We start from the raw sequence: 16,411 nt of genomic DNA on the forward strand, positions 1-16,411 counted from the left end.
AAGGTGAGGTAATTGTTGGCGGCGATATTGTTGATGATGCCCCCAAAGCCCTCCACGGATATGTCTTGGGCGACGTGGGCTTCATTCAAGATCTTGACTAGAAGCGTCCGATGAGGCTTTGAGTTCATGAGTAGTTCCAACAGGGACACCCTAGCTGGGGTCTTATTGAGTTGCTCAATCACTTTGAACTCACTTTACTGGATGATCCAAAGGAACTCAGTTGCTTCTTTGGTGGATATCTTCTTTCTGCCAAAGTCTTCCTCTCCCTTAGCAAATCTCCCAGCCAGGATCTCCTCATCAAGAACCGAGCTTGCCTTATCGCTTTCTTTCGGGCTCACCTTTGCCTTTCCTTGTGTCCTTGGACTACACCAACGGGCCGGGTGCCACGAAGATTTGCCCACAACGGGTTATACCGCTCGTGCCAGAGATGTTGGTAACCTTGGCAGAGGACAGGTAATCTCCGACAGACTCGTCCTTCCTTCCGTCGGGCTTTTGAGGGGCGTACCTCCATGGGGCCACCTTGTCACTCTTGTAAGGGAAAGGGACAGGCTTCTTACTCGGGATAGGTTGGAAGCCTCGGGGCTTTTGTGTGGCAGCATCTCTGGTGAAGTGGATCACAAATTGTTTGGGCTTGCTCGGGCTTTTGTCAGCTCACTCTTGCTTGCGTCACCAATTTCAAACTGGCCTTGGTCCATTATCCCTTGTAGCAAGTCCTCTGCCACAGGGCATGCCTCTACATCATGTGTTGCCCCTGGGTGTATTAAGCAGGTATCCTCCTCGCCCCCGTCGAGGCAAATGATGCCCGCCTCGCGCAGTGCCTTCAATATAAACCTCCTAGAGGTTATCATATCTTTCAATTGCTTCGGGCTCTGGAGTCCGCACTCCTCTATCGCATTAACTGCTGCCCCCCCATGACTGGCAAAAGGGTTTGTCTTTACGTTTGGACCGTCCTCTTGGAATGTCAGCCAACTTGCATCGATCAAACTTTAGACCTTATGTTTGAAGGCCATACATTGTTCTATCGAGTGTCCCGGGACACCCCCATGATAAGCGCAGGTTGCATTGAGGTTGTACCATCGAGGGAAAGAAGACTAGAAAATCTTCCTGGGGATACCATTGCCATTTGGTTGGTGATCAAAGAGGGTAGCAAGTCTGCGTACGACATCAGGATGGGAGCGAATTCCACAAGTTTCTTTATCAGAAATTCCTTCCCGGATTGACGCTTGCGCTCGGATTAGAGCTGCCGGCGGGGCGAGGTTGTGTAGGAACCGAGTTTTGAGTGGGGGCCCTTTGTGGTTGAGCGGATGCCCTTTGCTGGAGGGGCGCTGGACTGGAGGGGTTTCCAACGCGGGCCGGAAAGCTTGGTTGATGTTGGGCATATTGGTAAGTGTTGTGAGGGGTTTGCTAGGGCTTTGGCCAAGTAGGAGCCGATGTCACGGCATGGGCATCCCATTCCTTCTTCTTTGCCCCACTTATTCTGAATCTTCTATTACTAGTACCAGCAGGGCGACATAATTGAACTTCCCTCTTTTCAGGCCTACTTTAATCTTCTCACCCGCGAATACTAAATCTACGAAGCTAGAGGGCATGTAGCCCACCAACTTTTCATAGTAGAACACCAGCAGCGTGTCCACTATCATTGTGATCATCTTTCTTTCTACCATGGGGGGTGCCACTTGTGCTGCCAAGTCCCTCCACCGTTGGGCGTACTCCTTAAATGACTCATGCTCTCGCTTGCTCATATTTTGCAACTGGGTTCTATCGGGAGCCATGTTAGTATTGTATTGGTACTGCCTAATGAAGGCAATAATCAAATCCTTCCATGAGCAGATACAAAAGGCCTCCAAATTGGTATATCAGATGACTGCTGCCCCAGCCAAACTTTCTTGGAAGAAATGCATCAACAGTTTCTTGTACTTAGAGTATGCCCCCATTTTTCGGCAATACATCTTCAGGTGATTTTTGGGGCAAGTGGTCCCTTTGTATTTATCAAAATTTGGTACCTTGAACTTTGGAGGGATGACAACATCAGGTACCAAACACAATTCTGTCATGTCAGCGAAAGGGTAATCACCGAACCCTTCGACAACCCTTAGTCTCTCTTCGATGAGATCAAGTTTCTCTCTCCCTTCCACTGCTAGAGGCGGCCCCCTTACTGAGAAATGAAGCAGTTGCAGAGGGCGGGGTTGAGGAGCTCCCGCCGTATTAGGTTAAGGAACAACATTACATGCCAGTCCCTCAGCGGTGAAAGTGGGATATGAGTCAAAGTCCCCTTGAGCATGCTCTCGAGGTTCTTCACAAGCGCCTCCTATAAGCTGGGGTTACTGACCTTCAAAGGTAACGGGAACGACATGATTAATGTTCTCGTTAGGCATGTGCATGGTGGGCGGCGTATAATTTGGGGGTAAGCCATAGGCGTAAGCATTCCTATTATACCCCATGTGTGGACCACTGGTACTACCCAACACTTCCCCTCCTTGTCCCACCATGTCCGGGGCGGGTTGGTTCGCTTGGTTTATGGCAGAGGGATGGGTAGGATTCGCCTCAGTGGCGGTGCTGGAGGCGACAATTGCGGCCGTGTTTCTTTCCTTCATTCTCTTCATGCTTAACATGGCTTCCATCATGGAAGCCACTTGATCCTTCATGGCCTCCATATCGGCCTTCATTTGTTCTTGCACCTCTTCTATGTCACCCATGACTCTAGTTTTGGAACGGGTTCGATAGGGGTGCCTTAAAGCGTGTTCAGTTATGGTGTTTATTGCCTAAAGAACAAGAAATACAGTGAGTAATGCGACAAAGAACTAAACATGAATGCATGCTAAGGATAAGTTGTCGAAGTATTGGACTCGCGCAAAATTTTGAGCAAAGACATAAGGTTGAACCAAACTTATTTTTATTAAGGAACAAATAGTTCATCTCGTCAAAATTAAAGCGAAAATACAACTGCCTTAGCAGTTCCTAATTATGTAGGCCATCAAATCGATCATGTGCTGACAATAATCGAGTTGCCCATGAACTTCCTCGAGGGCCGAGTACACATCCACCATCACCTTAGCTTTGGCTAGTAGTCTTGGAAGCTCTTGACTCCCATTCAAGGTGAAAGCGAACCATCCATCCACGTCATTGCTTCTCTGTGTAATGAATCAATCACTCTTTCTGTCACTTCCCTTTCTGCTTGCAGGATTGACACCTTTGCATACTCGTCCTGTAGCCTTTGTTCATGGGTTGCGGCTAGACTTAGCTTCTCTTTATATTGGTCGATGATGGCCTACATGTTCTTTTCCATCTTGCTCAATTGTTCGGAAAACTCCTCTTTGACCTTTGGCAAGCCTTCAACTTGTCCTCCAATATCATGCCTTCGACTCTTGACTGGTCTCTCTCGGCCCTTCGAAGCTTAAGCTTGCTGTTATTGCCCCACAATGCCCCTCAGAACTTGTTTCGGCCCCACTCTTCCTTTCGTGCCCTCTTTGTTTCCCGCTCCAATGCTTCAGCGGTGGCCACATTGATGTCTCTCAGTTCATCATATTCTTTCCAGACCTTGATAGCTATCATCTTGAACTTTTCCTTGATTGCTTGCGCCCTTTCAAGTTCTACCTTCAAGGCTTGCACCTCCTCACTCTCCTCAGGGGTTTCAGCCTCTTCCTCACTTGATGCCTTTAGCTTCGGGAGCCAAACTAACTCTTGCGTCCGAGCTTTCAGCCACTTGTGATAGCTTCCGATGATCCCATTGCTGCTTCCCCTAAGTTCCTTATCCTTTCTTTTCACCACGCTCCATGCCTTTCGGACCCCTTGAAATATCCTTGCTTTGGGGTCACTGAAACCCCGTGCGATGAAGGGCATGATACTTTCTTCCGACAGCGCTCCTCTCATGGGGTAGCCAAGTTGTCTTATGGCAAGGACGAGATTATAATTGATACAGCCCCTCGTTCCCATCAAGGGGATGTTTGAGAACCCCTCACATGAGGACAGAACTCCAACTCTTCCTTCCTTCCATCGGGGGAACCAATTAACAGATGCCTCCACCATACTAGCCAAGAGTTGTTCCCAAACTACCTTCCCTTTCTTGGAGCACATGTAGTAACCTTGCAGGGGATAGACAGGTCTACTTTCATGGTGAAAGATGTGCGAGACCAGCCACACATAAACGACAGGTGTGCAACAGACAATCCTTGCGTTGCTCTTCTCGCATCTTCAGTCAAATGTGTCGTAGGCATCGGCCAACACACCAACGACTGGGCTTTCTTTGCTATGGCGGTAAGCAAGGAAGGCGTTGGTCACTGCTAGATCTACTAATCCATCCACATTTGGAAAAAGGACGACTCCAAATACCAACAGCGCCAAGACGTCAATGAACAAAGCCCATTCACCTTGATCTGCCAAAGCCTTTGCTTTCTCCTCCAAGTGCTTCCTCGGTATTCCGACCACCCCATTTCTATTTTGTTTTACTCGATCCAATTCTTGCCCCAAGATTTTGACTACCTTGGCTATTCTCGCCATGGAGGGATAGAACCCAGAAAAAAGATATGGCTTTCTTCCTCCTAGCGGACATCCCAAGATTTCTTCAAACTCTTCCACGGTTGGTACTAACTGAAAGTCCCCAAACGTGAAGCATCTTAGTGACTGATCGTAATACTGAGTGAGGGACACAATGGCTTCAACAGAGACTTCTATCATCATAGCCAGGTCCCAGATCTTTCCATATGTGTTGCGGAAAGCTTTACGTTGGAGTTGATCCATCAATTGCCCTAATTCTTGCAAACTAGCAACCTCTAGGCTTTTGATTTTGACGTGATAGAACCTTTTCTTAAGCGAGGGTGCTTGATTCGATCACATGTTTTGCTAGAATGAAAAATTCTATTTGATCAATACTTCGACAACCTATCACGGAGGAAATATGATGAATGCATGAAGGAATGCTTATGCTATGCATGACACAAATGCATTTTACAGACACAAGAGCCCAGAAGATCATCTCTTCTTACTCACAAACATTCGAGCATCATGGTTCATTTGCAGTCATTACCACAGTGCTCCATGTATGCATTTAAGAAGGTGATGCAGACCTTCCAACTTCCCATGACAAAATGATGAGACAAATGCAACGCATGAGTGACAACGCAATACAGATATACATGCACGAGAGCACGCGGTTGATAGCACAAAACAGAAATATACTAAACGAACAAGCATGGTAACGCCATCAAATAATAACACAGCAGAGACGCACACAAACATGACATTGTGGCGGTAGGGGCTACCAGCGACAATGTATCATCAAAGAGAAAAACTCTAGATGAGGTTTCACTGTCATCAAGCAAGTCGGAGACTTAGCATGACCACAGATTCACCTCCACTTCCTATGTTCCCGTGGACCCAGGTATAGGACCCTTAACAACTCACAATGTGTGCAAAAAGTGTAGGTGTCGTGGGTGCATCAAATGAATAAATATTTATCAATGCATATATTAAATAAAAAATTACTCTAAAAATCATCAAAGAGTTATATGCTTACAAGAACTTAAGAGAAATAAAGGGAAACAAACAAAAGAGTGAGTCATGATAAAGAACGCACACGGATTAAAATGGCCTAACTCTCTAAAAACAGTCCCCAACGGAGTCGCCAACTGTTGTAACCTACCCTTCGACGAGAGGGTGACGCAAAGCGCACGACTGCATCTTCCAAGGAAGGAAAATGCGTGGAGTCGCCACCAACGTTTATTTGAGGAAAACGTTAGAAAAACCAAAAGAGGCCTATGAATTTTGAGAATAAAAGGTTCAGGAGTCATTTACGTGCAGGGAAGGTATTAGCACCCCACGCGTCCGTCACAAGGGACAACAACCTTTAATTAAATATGTTAAATCATGACTTCAATCTTTATTTTATTTCCCCTTTTTTATGTTTTTATATTTTTAGGGTCAACAAGAGCGGGGCCCTTGCTCCTACATATCCTCAATTGCGATGAGGAACTCAGACCTACGTAGTTCTTTCAAAAGCAAGAAAGTTATGCGGAGTATTGATTTTAGACTTCTAAATGGTTTGTTTTAACCGATAAAAGTAAAAAAAAAAAAAGACCATTAAGGCGTTGGACCTTTGAACGGATTCAAGCGATTTTCTTTTGGACAAAAGCTTGATTATGTGTTGATTTTAGCTTTGGTTTCACTTGGTTATTTTCCAACTCATTAAAAGAGAACTTTCAAAGTAAATGAACGGTTGAAACTTATCTTTTTGATGATTAATTGAGGTTACAACACAAACGATCGGTTGAAGTTTATGTTAACGGTGATTAAACGAGATTACAACACAAGCGATCGGTTGAAATTCATTTTAACATTGATTAAGTGAGATTATGGCTTAAACGATCAGTTGAAACTTGCTTAAAACAAAGAAAAAGATCACCGATGGTAGAAGAATGAAGATGAAGACATGCAAAGCAAGGATGGACCCCTAAGGGTGCATAGAATGAATTCAAAGCTTCAAAATAGAAAACTAATCGGTCGAAGAATGACAAATGATGAAGAACGGACGAAGAACAGTCACAGAATTGATCATGGAAACGTTATGGAAGCACCTCGGCCTTGATTATTCTTTTTATTTCTCCTTCTTCTCACTAATTTCAGTGAAAACCTCTTACAAATGATGCTGAACCCCTTCCCCTCAGTCCTTCACTCCTATTTATAGGAAAATGAGGGGAGAAGGTTGCACAGCAGCTCGCCTTCCTCTAGAAGTAACTTGCTTGCCCAGGCGAGCTGGTTATCCCTAAGTTTCTAATGGGCCCAGGCGGGCCCAAGGGATGGAAAATGTCCCTAAAGAGACCATTTTTCCCCCATTTTGAGTATTTTGCACATTTCCTTCCGAAAAGTCACAAAACCCTATGGATTACGCGGCAATTAACGTTAAGCAACTCAATTCGGTCAGCAAGAATCCAAATGTTGGCCAATGATCATCCCCGGACAAAATTAGGGTATGACAATGGGCAAGTAACTTGTTAAGTTTAAATCACCACCATTTTCTTGTTAAAATTGGAGCAAATAGGCAGATTAAATTTGTGCTTGATGTTGTTTTGGACTCATGTTTTAAGGCTATTCTGGAGTGAACTTGTGCACAAATTTGCTTCTTGGTTACTAAAAATAAATGTGCGAGGAATATATATATACATATATATATATATATATATATATATATATATATATATATATATATATACATACATACATACATATCAATAAAAAATAAAAGTAAAAACAAAATTCAAAAAAGAATTAAAGTTAAATTAAAAAAAAATCAATGACTAGCTATTGTTTGAAATATAAAATTTTTCTAAGATACTAGTTTCGTTTTGCCTTTTTTTTCTTTTTGTCGTAGATGGCCCTGAAGAAACTTTCTGCTAAATGAGCTAGGAAGGCCGCTACAGGTGAAGGATCCAGTGCAGCTCCACCAGCGAAAATTGAGTTTAATGGATATCGCTTTCGAAGCGAGGAGCATCAACATCATTTTGAGGTGATTAAGTATTGGTTTTTTCTCAAAGAAAGACGGGTCCAACTAGTGGAGGGAGAGTATGCGGAATTCCAAGCTGAAGTTGCCAAGAGGCGTTGGACACAGCTGACAGAGCCTATGGCGAAGTATGATCCTAAAGTAGTCATGGAGTTTTACGCAAACGCCTAGCCCACTGAAGAAGGAGTCGTGTACAAGCGCTCTTGGGTGTGGGGCCAATGGATCCTATATGACACAGATGCTATCAACCAATTCTTGGGGCACCCATTGATCTTAGAAGAGGGAAAACGATGCAAATACATTGAGAGAAGAAGTCAATTTTCAGGTTTTGATGAAGAAGCCATAGGTCAGCTACTTTTCTCCCCGGGAGATGATTTTGCATGGAGCATAGCAGGGAGGAGGGTGCGGATCGTGTGCACTAGCATGACCACTCTAACTCAAATCTAGATGACATTCCTGCTCGGTAACATCCTTCCCAGTGACCATAACTTTGATCTCACGCTACCCAAATTGTCAGTTGGTCTACAACATCATGACCCAGATCAGTGTTCATGTGGCGCAGCTTATCTCAGATGCCATCCACCAGTTTGTAGGTATTGCACCTCTGAGACACCCAGTGGACCTAGAGAAGTCCAATAGGGCACTAGGGTTTTCGGCATTGATTAAAGGTCTCTTCCAATTCTATGAGTACCGGTTGCACTGACAAAGCTCATCCGGCCTCCCATTAACAAGACATTCATTGAGAAATATTGCATGCCGAGGCAGGTACAGCAGCCGGGGCAAGACCAGCAACAGCAACCGGCCGCAGACGCACCACCACCGCCTCCACATTAGTCACCATCTCTAGAGTCCATCTCAGCTCACATGCAAAGGATGGAGCTCCAGATGCATGCATACATACAACATTTGGTTGATCAACAGGAAGCAAACCATAGGGGCCAGATGCAGTTGAATGACAGCTTCTATTAGTATACACTGCACTAGCATTGCCATGACCCCAACCCTTACCCGTGGCCTACTCCCAAGTAGTTTAGAGCCATTGTCGCATGGCCTGGGGATAGGCCCAATTTTCAGGAGGAGGCAGGTCCTACAGATGCCCAAGTAACTACCCAAGGGGACGAAGGTGGAGCTGAGGATGATGGAGACATGGCAGATTTGCTTGATTTCTTCATTGGAGGAGGCTGAGTTCCCTGACCACAATCTTCTAAATTTGTGAACTTGTCTTTGTCTTATTTATTGCTTTGTTATGTTATTTGTTGTGATGATTGTTTGAAAAAGAAAAAAAACTAACGCGTGGTTTATTTTTTGATTTATTTTCATGCGCACTTAGATGTTTGATGGTGTAGTCTTGGATTATAACTTTGCCTAGGATTCCAACCTTTTTCTTAAAACTATCGAGCTTTTGAAATGAACGCCCACCAGTCCTTTTTGGAAATCTTGTAGATCGAAACACAACAAAAAGTTTTTTTTTGAAAAAAACTGTGTATCTTGTGGATGAAAATAATGAAGGACTTTCCCAAATACCAAAATGGACTCAAACGTTTTTGCATGGACTTGATAAAAGAACAATTGTTGAAACACTGATTTGACCTGAATGTAGAAACATGCCCTAAGCTTTAGAGATTGCGTGTGCCCACAAATTTTATGTTGAGTGTCCGCATGGGTATGTTCTACAATTGGTTTTGCATGAATTTCTAATTGTCATAACATATGATTCATGGAAGTGATCTGGGCATTCTTTCTGCTTTACATTTCAAGCCATTGGCCAAATAGATGTCCCAACGCACCTTGTTTTTGCCATTTCATAAGCCCTTTGAGCCAGACACTTGAATCTTGTCAAAACACTAAACCTAGGATGAAAGCTTCCTACCTTACCTTAGGATGGGAGAGCAGGAGTGTTTTCAAGGGAGATTTCTATCATTTTTGTGGCTAGTTGTGGGTTTTGAAGGAAGTTAGGTATTTATAAAAAATAATTATTATATATATATATATATATAATCAAGAAGTGGAAAAGAGCGAAAAGAAAAAGGAAAAATAAGTTCTTTGGAATAAACAAACATCTGAACCATTTACGAAGTTGTTGTAAAGAGTAAAAAGGGATATGAACCTTCGTTGCACAAGGGCTGACTTAGGATCGTCTAGGATTAAACCTTGTTGGAAAATTCAGAAAATTGATTAAGAAAAGGATGAGAAATTGGAAAGATTCAAGGGTTGGGCAGTGGCTAATTTCCTGAGCCTTAATAAGGTGAATCTTGGCATAAAATGGATGAATGAGATGGTAAAAACGTAGGTTAAGTGGTGGTTGGACAGAAATATAGAAATGACTATAACTCAAGCTACAAGGCTCCAAATGAGGTGATCCCAAAACGAGGTGAAAGATCTCGTTTTGAATTTCAATTTAGGCTCAAGAATCACTTAATTTGAGCGAGTAAAACAAGAGTTGTGGTCACGAGATAATTCTAGGTAGAATTGGAATTTTTGGAATTGTGGTTTGAAAGAACAAGGTTGAAGATGAAATGGTGAAATGAAAGAATCACTCTTTCCTGCGAGGGCAACACACAAAGGATGTGAAAGTCCTTTGATATAGCCATGGTATTCTTGAATCACTCAAGAACTTAGGAGAATCACTCTCACTAAGATAAAAGAGATAGACTCTAATTTTTCTGAATAAAACTCAACTTGTGTTTATTGATAAAATGCTTCAGCTTATAAAGAAGCTTTACCATCAGATTTTATACATGCTTCATTAAAGGCAATTACAATCCACTTAAATTTAGTAATGATCCACTAACCTAGGAAATTAGAAGAACTTAATGGCTGAGTGTAACTGAAATTGTGGCAACCAAAAGTCACCCCAAAAGCCATCGAGCCAATCACCAATTGGTCTCCCAAAGGCTGATGCCTAAGCTGCCAATTGGGCCCTTATTACAACTTGAACTAAACCAAACTAAAGCCCCTTTAGTTGATTAACCCAAAACATATTTTTGGTCAGCCAACTTTACATGGATTGGGCCATTATTTAGACAAACAAAACACTCTAAAATTGAGACGAAGTGGCACCATTTAGTCCTCCTCCATTTGGGTCATGATACAACTCACAACCTTGGACTTTTCTCCTTGAAACTTGGGCTTGTATTCAAATAGTATGGACAACACTTGTTGAAGAGCTTCCTTTGCTTTCCTTGATCTAGCCCTTGTCATAGGTCCTCCAAGTCCTTCAATTGGATCCTTGCCCTTGCTCTTGGTCATGTCCTCATCATTAAGGAAGAAAAAAAATAATGGTAACTTCGTCAAGACATGAAAGGATATGAAGTGATCGCTCATTTAAAGTTGTAGAAGCAAGCTTCATGATGATGAATCAAGTTGATTCAAGTAGTTTTGATGATGACAAAGATGATGACAAAAAGCCCAAGATAATGATTTCAAGATTGAGTCAACAAGTTCAAGATCAAGATTAATTTCAAGTTTCATGAGAAGAAATCAAGAAGATTCAAGAATCAAGAGAAGTTTGATTTCAAGATTCAAGAGAAGATGAATTCAAGATTCAAGAGAAGAAATCAAGAAGACTTCACAAGGGAAGTATTGAAAAGATTTTTCAAAAAACAAACATAGCACAGTTTTGTTTTTCAAAAGAGTTTTTCTCAAAATTTTCTAAGTTACCAGAGTTTTTACTCTCTGGTAATCGATTACCAGTTTCCTGTAATCGATTACCAGTGGCGAAGTTTGATTTCAAAAGCTTTTAATTGAATTTGCAACGTTCCAATTGTTTTTTTAAATGGTGTAATCAATTACAATATATTGGTAATCGATTACCAGTGTATCTGAACGTTGAAATTCAAAATCAATTGTGAAGAGTCACATCTTTTCATAAAATGCTTTGTGTAATCGATTACATGGTTTTGGTAATCGATTACCAGTGACAAGTTTTGAATAAAAATCAAGAGATGTAACTCTTCTAATGGTTTTCTCAAGATTTTTTCAAGGTTATAACTCTTCCAATGTTTTTCTTGACCAGACATGAAGAGTCTATAAAAGCAACACATTGACTTGCATTTCAATAACTTTTTCACATACTTTTGAACATCTTTTTGAACTTCTTCTTCTTCTTCCTTTGCCAAAAGCTTTCATGGTTTTTTGGTTTCCAAACCTTATTCTTTCACAGAAAACAAAAGTGTGCTATATCTTTTTATTCTCTTCTCCCTTTGCCAAAAAGAATTCAACAAGGACTAATCGCCTGAATTCTTTTTGTGTCTCTCTTCTCCCTTTTCCAAAAGAACAAAGGACTAACCGCCTGAATTCTTTTGTGTCTCCCTTTTCAAAGAATTCAAAAGGACACAGTCTGAGAATTCTTTTGATTCTTCTCTTTCCCTTAAACAAAAGATTTCAAAGGACTCACCGCCTGAGATATCTTTTGTTTCCCCTTCACAAAGTTTCAAAGGACTAACCGCCTGAGAACTTTGTCTTAACACATTGGAGGGTACATCCTTTGTGGTACAAGTAGAGGGTACATCTACTTGGGTTGTTGTAACTGAGAACAAGAGAGGGTACATCTCTTGTGGATCAGTTCAAGTGGAGGGTACATCCACTTGGTTGTTCAAAGAGAACAAGGGAGGGTACATCCCTTGTGGATCTTTACTTGTAAAGGTTTTTACAAGGTTGAAAGAAATCTCAAGGACCGCAGGTCGCTTGGGGACTGGATGTAGGCACAGGTTGTTGCCAAACCAGTATAAAACTCTTGTGTTTGTCTTCTTCTTCCCTACACTCTTTAATTATCGCTTTTACTTTTGGTTAAGTTTCTATTTCTGTTCTTTACTTTCTTAACATTATAATAAAAGCCTAATTGAATCAAGTAACATTAAGAAGGATAGATTTTTAATTAGTAAAGGTTCTTTAATAATTAATTCAATCCCCCCCCCTTCTTAATTATTCCGAGGCCACTTGATCCAACAAAAGTTACTGGCCAAATCTTCATGTCCGCTCTCCTATTCACACCGAAAACAAAAAAAGAAACCAAAGTAACCAAAGCCGAAATCTCCTACGGGTACAACCAAAAAAATGACCTAGTGATCCATGATGATTATGCGCATTTATCCTTGATTTGATGGGAAATGACCTGCAAAATTAATTTATGACATGTCTGTGTGTGGAATTGAGAGGAAACACTTTCCTGTGTGAGGTTTTATACACCTTTGAGTGGTTTTCCTCTATTTAATTGAATCCAGTGTTTCTTCTAATGTTTCTTTAGAAACGAAATGCAAAATGTCTTAATCTCATTCTTGGTTATGAGAAATTCTATCTTTGTACTTTCATTCCTCTTTTATTGCATTTTTTTTGGAAAAAATGTGTGTTGTTCTGATTGGTTTGGGGGTTTGATTTCTTTACCAAGCGTGTTTGCATTTAGTGAAAGTTTTCAGAGACTTCAATGTCTTCAGTCTTTTACATTTCCAAAGACTTCAATGTCTTCAGTCTTTTACATTTACGAGACTTCAATGTCTTCAGTCTTTCACATTTCCAAAGAATTCAATGTCTTATGTCTTTTACTTTTTTTACAAGACTTTGATGTCTTCAATCTTTTACATTTCCAAAGACTTCAATATCTTCAGTCTTTTACATTTCCAAAGAATTCAATGTCTCTAGTCTTTTACTTTTATAAGACTTCAACATCTTTAGTCTTGCACATTTCCAAAGACTTCAATGTCTTCAATCTTTCACATTTCGAAAGATTTCAATGTCTTCTATCTTTTACTTTTTTTTAACAAGACTTCAATCTCTTCAGTCTTTTACATTTACAAGACTTCAACGTCTTCAGTCTTTTACATTTCCAAAGACTTCAATGTCTTATGTCTTTTACATTTACAAAACTTCAATGTCTTCAGTCTTTTATGTAACACCCTGATATATATATATTATTAGTAATTATGTTTGATGTTTGATTATTTTTGCCGTGTTATTTTATTCGTGTTTTAATTGCAAGGAGATGAGTTTAGTTAATAGAGGGGTGTGGGTAGATGAGAATCTAGCTTCTCAAAGAAGCCTCTCGAGAAAGCTTCTCAAAGAAGCCATGAGGAAGCTTCTCGAGGAAGCCTCTTAATGAAGCTTCTCAAGGAAGCTACATGTATCTGTCTTGTTAAAAACGCTGTCCAGCCTTCGTTAACCGTTGGATCTTCTCGAAATTTGGTCTGGAGCTTCACAGAACATGTTTCCACGATCTGACCGTCGGGATCTTTGAAAAGATGGCTGGAGTCTGCGCGACTCTTCCGTTTCTGAGAGCATTAGTCACTTGTGCGTTTTGAGCTTTGTAGTCCAATTGGAAAAACGTCATTTCTTCTCCTTCTTTCTTCCAAAACCATTTCCAACGTTCCAAGCTCTTTCTCCATCACCCATAACCACCATTAGCCACCACGAACCATCGTTGTCTTCCGTTGAAACTCCACAACGAGAGGAACCTTTCAATCAGAGCGGAATCTTCCAACTTGTCTCGCGGTTTCGGTTGAGAACGAAGCCCGATCTGACCTTCATGGTTTTCCTTGAGGTAACCATGGTTCTATGCTTGTTTCTTGTTAGTTTCATCTTACCTTTGCATCATTTCTGAGTTTGGAAACCGCCATTGCATGTTTTGCGCTTCCTTTGAAAAACCCTAGAGAAAGAGACTTTGTAAAACCTTATTTCTTCATGAAATGAGTTTTATTTTCGTGACCTACACCGAACCCCGGTCACATTGGCATGATCGAAATTTCAAAAATGATATTCCTTTTCTAAAACCCGAAACGCCCTTTAGCCCTTACGTTTTGACAAGGGTTTTGACTCAGAATATTGTCACTAGCTTTGTCTCTGAAATCCATATTAAGTCTCCTTCGTTATGGTATGGTAGAGGCTTGTGTGGAACCGACGAGCGGGGACGAAAATGAAATCTCCAAGTGACATGACGAGGAACCCGCGGGTAGCTCACAATAGGTGAGGGGAGTTTATTATAAAACTTACCGTTTTAACACCATAGTTAAGGTCAGAGAACTTAGCTATGAGGAGAGGAGAACTGCCTGTCCCTGTTGCATGCTGATTTTTCCTTTATAGAAAATAATGTTTTTAACTAATGAGATGCGATATAATTGTCATTGATATGCATGTTGATTTTTAGGAAAAACTATGTTTTGACGAATGGGATGCGATATATATATATTGTGATAAATGAAATTGATGTCTTTATTTGATTTGTGTTGTTTGAAGACCTAGGAAGTGTGAATCTCAGGCATGAAAGAAAATATGTATGTGCGGAATGCGATTTATTGCTAATGTCGCTATTGAGGATTTTAATTGATATGTGGTGATATTGATAATTATGATGATATTAATTTGAGATGACGTTGTTAATAAAGACCATGTCAAGATGAATTGATGTTATTGTTGATGATTATGTGAATATGAAATGAGGTTGTTGTTGTTGTTGATAACGTCATTGAGACGAGATGATATTTATGTTGAGAATGATATGAAAATGAAATGTTGATTGATGTTGGAAATGCATTGGCATGTGCATGTTGTGTATGTTCATGGGGGGGTGCATTGACCTTGTCGGACGGCCCATTCATGGGGGACTAGAGTGGTTAAAGAATCTAAGCATTCGCTGCGGGGATGCTTAGGCGCTTTAATTTGTCCATGGTCATTGCACTTGATGGTGCCCATGTTCGATACGTTGGATGCTGTGTATATTCGTGGGGGGCGAAGTGCACTGACCTTGTCAGATGGCCCATTCGTGGGGGACAAGCTTGGTTAAAGAATCTAAGCATTTCTGAGGGTATGCTTAGGTGCTTTAATTGGTCCATGGTCTTTGTCACTTGCTTTGGGCCACGTTCATACGTCGTATGTAGTGTATGTTCATGGGGGTGGAGTGCACTGACCTTGTCGGATGGCCCATTCGTGGGGGACAAGCGTGGTTAGAGAATCTAAGCATTTCTGAGGGGATGCTTAGGCACTTTACGTGGTTAGAGAATCTAAGCATTTCTGATACAGGAAATAGAATAATTGTGGTAGAGTGTACTTTGTATTGAGGGGGCTTGTCACCTGGTAGGCAACTCCTTTGGGCCTCAGGCAGATCACCTATGGGGGGGGGGGCAGTTACGTGCACAACTGGGTAGTCTTGACGAACTCTGCATGGTTTCCTAAGTGAGAGTGTCGTGTAGACACACTTAGGTTATTTCCTGGGTTTTGGTTGTTGGTACGTACCACATTGCATCTGAGTGTTGAGTCAGGTGCATGCATCATTCTGTGCAGTCTTGATGGGATCCATGGATGGATGATGAGTAATTGTGGAATGTGGATGATAAATAATTGTTGGATGTGAGTGTTGAATAATGAATGTTGTGTAAGCTCATAATGTTTGCCTATGTTCCTTGCTAATTGTGGTTATTTGGATTTGGTATTGGTTCTTTTTATAATGAACTCACCCTTGCAATTTTGTATTGTGTGGTTGATACCTGTGATGATCGTGAACATTGTTCGTGGGAGCAGAATGACAGCGGCAGGGTGCAGGGAGTAAGATTTTGGTGAGGAGCCGCTGAGCCGACATGATGACGTTGGCATTATTTTGGGAGAGAGTTGTGTTCTGTAATCAACTCCTCCGTAGTTGGCTTTCAAGTTCTACTTTGTTGAGTTAAAGATGTAAAACATGGATTTTAATTATATTTATGAACATATTTAATTTCCGTTATCTGTATGATGTGTACCTAGTTACTGTTCCTATATAATTATGTATATTCACTTAAGTACTGGCATGTTGTTGGGTGAATGTATGTTGTGACAAAATTACTTATATTTTCATAAGCAAATTAAGGGAGTCTTTTTTTTATAAAAATTGAAATTATCGCATATTAGAGTGTTGATATCGTAGCGACGAGGCGGGTCGTTACATTTTACATTTCCAAA

At 41.1% G+C, this 16,411-nt stretch overlaps 1 protein-coding gene across 1 annotated transcript; it reads right to left on the minus strand.

Annotated features, from left to right (window-relative positions):
* Nucleotides 1–1,856: 1,856 nt before the first annotated feature.
* On the minus strand, nucleotides 1,857–2,696 carry LOC114397136. Its single transcript, XM_028359251.1, has 2 exons — nucleotides 2,330–2,696; nucleotides 1,857–2,155 (listed from the first exon to the last, which is right to left on the minus strand). Exons 1-2 carry the CDS (start codon nucleotides 2,694–2,696, stop codon nucleotides 1,857–1,859), a joined length of 666 nt encoding a protein of 221 aa, XP_028215052.1.
* Nucleotides 2,697–16,411: the final 13,715 nt, after the last annotated feature.

Source organism: Glycine soja, chromosome 18, assembly GCF_004193775.1.
Source record: "Glycine soja cultivar W05 chromosome 18, ASM419377v2, whole genome shotgun sequence".
In the NCBI taxonomy this organism is placed as follows: Eukaryota; Viridiplantae; Streptophyta; class Magnoliopsida; order Fabales; family Fabaceae; genus Glycine; species Glycine soja.